At 40.6% G+C, this 3708-nt stretch overlaps 1 protein-coding gene across 6 annotated transcripts in view; it reads left to right on the forward strand.

Moving 5' to 3' along the window:
• The window catches only part of haspin (histone H3 associated protein kinase), a 12470-nt gene extending 9204 nt beyond the window's left edge, over window positions 1-3266 (forward strand). For all 6 annotated transcript variants that reach the window (XM_015032316.1, XM_015032321.1, XM_015032320.1 and 3 more), the window contains 8 exons: window positions 152-237; window positions 398-460; window positions 536-627; window positions 782-861; window positions 975-1063; window positions 1992-2134; window positions 2217-2319; window positions 2958-3266. In XM_015032316.1, the coding sequence (XP_014887802.1) occupies window positions 152-237; window positions 398-460; window positions 536-627; window positions 782-861; window positions 975-1063; window positions 1992-2134; window positions 2217-2319; window positions 2958-3159 (858 nt within the window). In that variant the 3' untranslated portion in view covers window positions 3160-3266. The remainder of the gene's footprint in view (window positions 1-151; window positions 238-397; window positions 461-535; window positions 628-781; window positions 862-974; window positions 1064-1991; window positions 2135-2216; window positions 2320-2957) is intronic.
• The last annotated feature ends 442 nt before the right edge of the window (window positions 3267-3708 follow it).

Here is a 3708-nt window from a genome sequence, read left to right on the forward strand (position 1 = left end):
AATATTTTATATTATTAATATTATTATTTATATATATTATTTTATTATTTTTTTTTTTTTTTTTTTTTTTTTTTTTTTTGGGCAAAATTCCGGTTAGTCACAAATGAAACGTCTGTGAACTTGATCAGTAAACTCACTCTTTTGTTTTCAGGTTATTCCACTAGAGGGCAGCGAGAAGGTGAATGGAGAGGACCAGAAGACCTTTGGAGAAATCCTTCCTGAGATTATTATCTCCAAGTGAGTGGTGCTCTGGGTGCATTCCCAGCACAGCCAGACTGTGATGTCTACTTGTAGCCATTTAGAATGAAGAGAATTTAAAACCACTTCATAATCGTCCAGCTGAGGTGCAGCAATGGCCATGAGGATTTATGAGGTTTATTTATTTTTTTTTCTCCAGGGAGCTGAGCCACCTGAAAGAGAAGCAGCAGAATCAGACTCATGGCTTTATTGGACTCAATGAGTGAGTTTATTTCTTTGTTTCAAGTTAAGGTCTCATCTGTGTCGTTTTAACTCGTTGCGCGTCGTCTCCTCCCAGCCTTCACTGCGTTCAAGGCTGCTACCCACCAGAGTTCCTGAAAGCATGGGACGCGTTTGACCAGCGCAAAGGATCTGAGAATGACCGGCCAGGTTTGTTTAAAGTGATAAAAGATTTCAGATTTTGTCGTTATTGGGCTGACGAACAGTACAGTTTAACTTCAAACTTCATTTCTCCATTTAAAAGTGCTGAAAAACCATTTGAGGACCAGCGTTTGTTTTATGGAGTCTCATTTTTTTTGCACAGATTTCTTTGAGAAAGATCAGTTGTTCATAATCCTTGAGTTTGAGTTTGGAGGCGTTGACTTGGAGAACAGCAATGGAACGGTAAGTCCAACAACCTTTAGCTCTGGGGTGTCCATGTGATGTGAAAGCAAAACGTTGTGAGACAGTTTTCGTCTTGTTTGGTTTGTGTTAATCCAAGCCATTATTGTGTCAAGCTGGCGTCGTTTGTGGTGGCGAAGAGCGTCCTTCATCAGGTCACCGCTGCGTTGGCTGTTGCTGAGCAGGAGCTGCATTTCGAACACAGGTGGAGTAAAAGTGGCTGATTTCAGATTCTTCTAGAACCTGAATCGGTGCCCACAGCAGAGATGCAATGAGGTTTTTCCTGGCTGATGCCGGTTTCTATCTTGATTTGCTGATTAAATTTTTTTTTTTATTAAAGAAAAAAACATAAAAAATATTACACATCATTGTATAAGGTAACAGTTTTGAATTCAAGAGGAAAAATAGGTAATTACACGATCATTCCGGTTTATGAATCAAAGCATGGGTCAGGACTTTAAGGTGTTTTAATTAATTAATTACATTGATTTTAGCATATAGTGTTTTAAATGTGATCCTTTTTATTCTCTTAATGCATGCAAAGGTTTCGGTCAGAACCTTTCTGGTACTCCCATAAATCTGACACAACAGCCACTTGTCTTGGCCCACTGGGAGTCACTTTTTGCTTCACAAAACGATCAGATGGGCTGCTGGGGGGAAAAAAAACTATTGTTGTGAAAACAGGAGACACAGTCAACATTTCTAAAGTGTTTTAAAAGAAATTAAATGAATGATCAGGGGTTCCTGAAGGACATGAAAGCTGAATGGGTATCATAGCATCAATTTGATGACTAACAGATAAACTATCTTTGTTGCTCAGCTCATACATGAATAATTTAGCAGCAAAAATGGGTTTTTGAACTCAAAATGTGGCTTTGTTTGTGAGAAACTGTGATTAGAGGCCCTGCAATTAATTTCACTAAAAAAATATTTAGTTCACCATTACTGTGTCTAAAATCAAAGGAAGTTCCTACATATGTTGCATTTAATGAAGGGGGATTCTGACCCTATGGGGGCTATTTGGATCTCTAAATGACTAATTGGTCCACCTCTAGCCTTTAGCTGTGCCATATTGTTAAAATGCTGATGTCCCGTAACCCTAACATACCGAGCACTTTCACTGTGTAATACAGGGACCTCCATTGGGGGAATGTGCTAGTGAAAGCCACCAGAGAGAAGACGGGGACATTCCTCCTCGACGGAGAAGCTCACAGCATGGAAACCAAAGGCGTCCTGGTCCGCATCATCGACTATTCCCTCTCCAGGCTAGAAATTGGTCGGTTGCTGTTCTGTCATGTAGTGCTGCTGCGTGGTTTGGCTTGAAACCATCCAATAGTAGAACACGTTGTTCCCTCCAGATGACCTGACCGTTTCCTGTGACATCTCAAACGACGAGGAGCTCTTCATGGGCCAGGGAGACTACCAGTTTGAAATCTACAGACTGATGAGACAGGAAAACGGGTCAGTGGTACTCTAGTAGCTCATGTTGTGTAACTGTTCTGCTCAGCAGAGATGTTTGTCTGGGTGTTGCTGCCGTCTGTCAGTCTTTTTCATGTATCATGTTAGAGGTTAGTGCATGATGAATGAGTCTTCAGGGCTTCAGTCATAGGAGTAGCGGAATAGCAATGCATATTGAGGTTGTTATCATAATACATTTATCTCTTAAAAGCTTTTTACTGTCCCACAGGTTGTAGATTTAAACTCTGAAGACATTAATGATAAAGTAATTCCTCTATTTGACCATAATGACTGGATAAATCAAAATGATTCATCCAAACATATTTACATCAGTCAGAAGGATACTGGATGCTTTTCTGCAACTCACCTGGAGACATTTATCCAATTATTTGGGTAGTGTGTGTTTGTTTGGGCCTGCCTAGTTCTGAGCCTGTGAATTGGAGAAAATCCACAGTCAATTAAAAGTTATCCACTTAATTGTTGCTTTAAATTTAAAATAAGTCTTTTTCTAATGATGGAACCGTGAGATGGTTCCTGGGTGCACAACAGGCCCAGAAAACTCCACTTACTCCCCCCCCACCCCCCCCTCACCCAGCGTTTAGCCGTGGTACTGATTTCTCGTTTCTGTTTCATCTCTAAAGAAACAAGTGGAGCAGCTACCACCCTCGCACCAACGTGTTGTGGCTCCACTACCTGTGCTCCAAGCTGCTTTCAATGAAGTACAAGAGTTCAGGGGGGAGGGGCGGCAAGAACGCGCGAGAGGAACTCGCTCGTTTCTATGACGACGTCCTCCAGTACAGCTCCGCCACAGACGCTCTGCAGAACTGCCCGATGTTTTGGTAGCGTTATAGGCACAGACAACATAACTGTAAGGGGATTCGCACAAAGAAAACCGTGTGAATCTGTAATAAGCACGTGTAGCACATTAAAATAATTTGTAAGTGAGCAGGACTGCACGTCTCTTTATTTCCTGTTTAAAGTTGTTGGTCATTAATGTTGAGCTTTTAGGACTTTTTATAGTCGTTCCTCTCTGTTGTTGTTGACCTTTACATTAATTGCATGCAGCATGCTGATTCTGCACGATTCACTTTTGTGATTATTTCGTAATCTTGAAATGTTACTGCTTTGAATTGTACTGCAAGTAAACAAACTGCAACCAGAGTCTGTTTTGGTATTTGAATGGGGTGGGTTACTTAGCTTTTTAATACAAATTAATTGTATTTTGTTTATTTTATCCCATGACGTGGAGTTAGATCTACTCATAAATCTCTACTTGGAGATGGAACTCGATATAAATTGATGTAGGCTTATATGTACACTGCCTAGCCAACAAAAAAACCAAACATTTCTTTGGATAGCCTTTAACTTTTACTAAACATCGCCCTGGTTGTG

The sequence above is a fragment of the Poecilia latipinna genome, unplaced genomic scaffold (assembly GCF_001443285.1).
Source record: "Poecilia latipinna isolate Pla-1442-1.1 unplaced genomic scaffold, P_latipinna-1.0 Scaffold237, whole genome shotgun sequence".
NCBI lineage: Eukaryota > Metazoa > Chordata > Actinopteri > Cyprinodontiformes > Poeciliidae > Poecilia > Poecilia latipinna.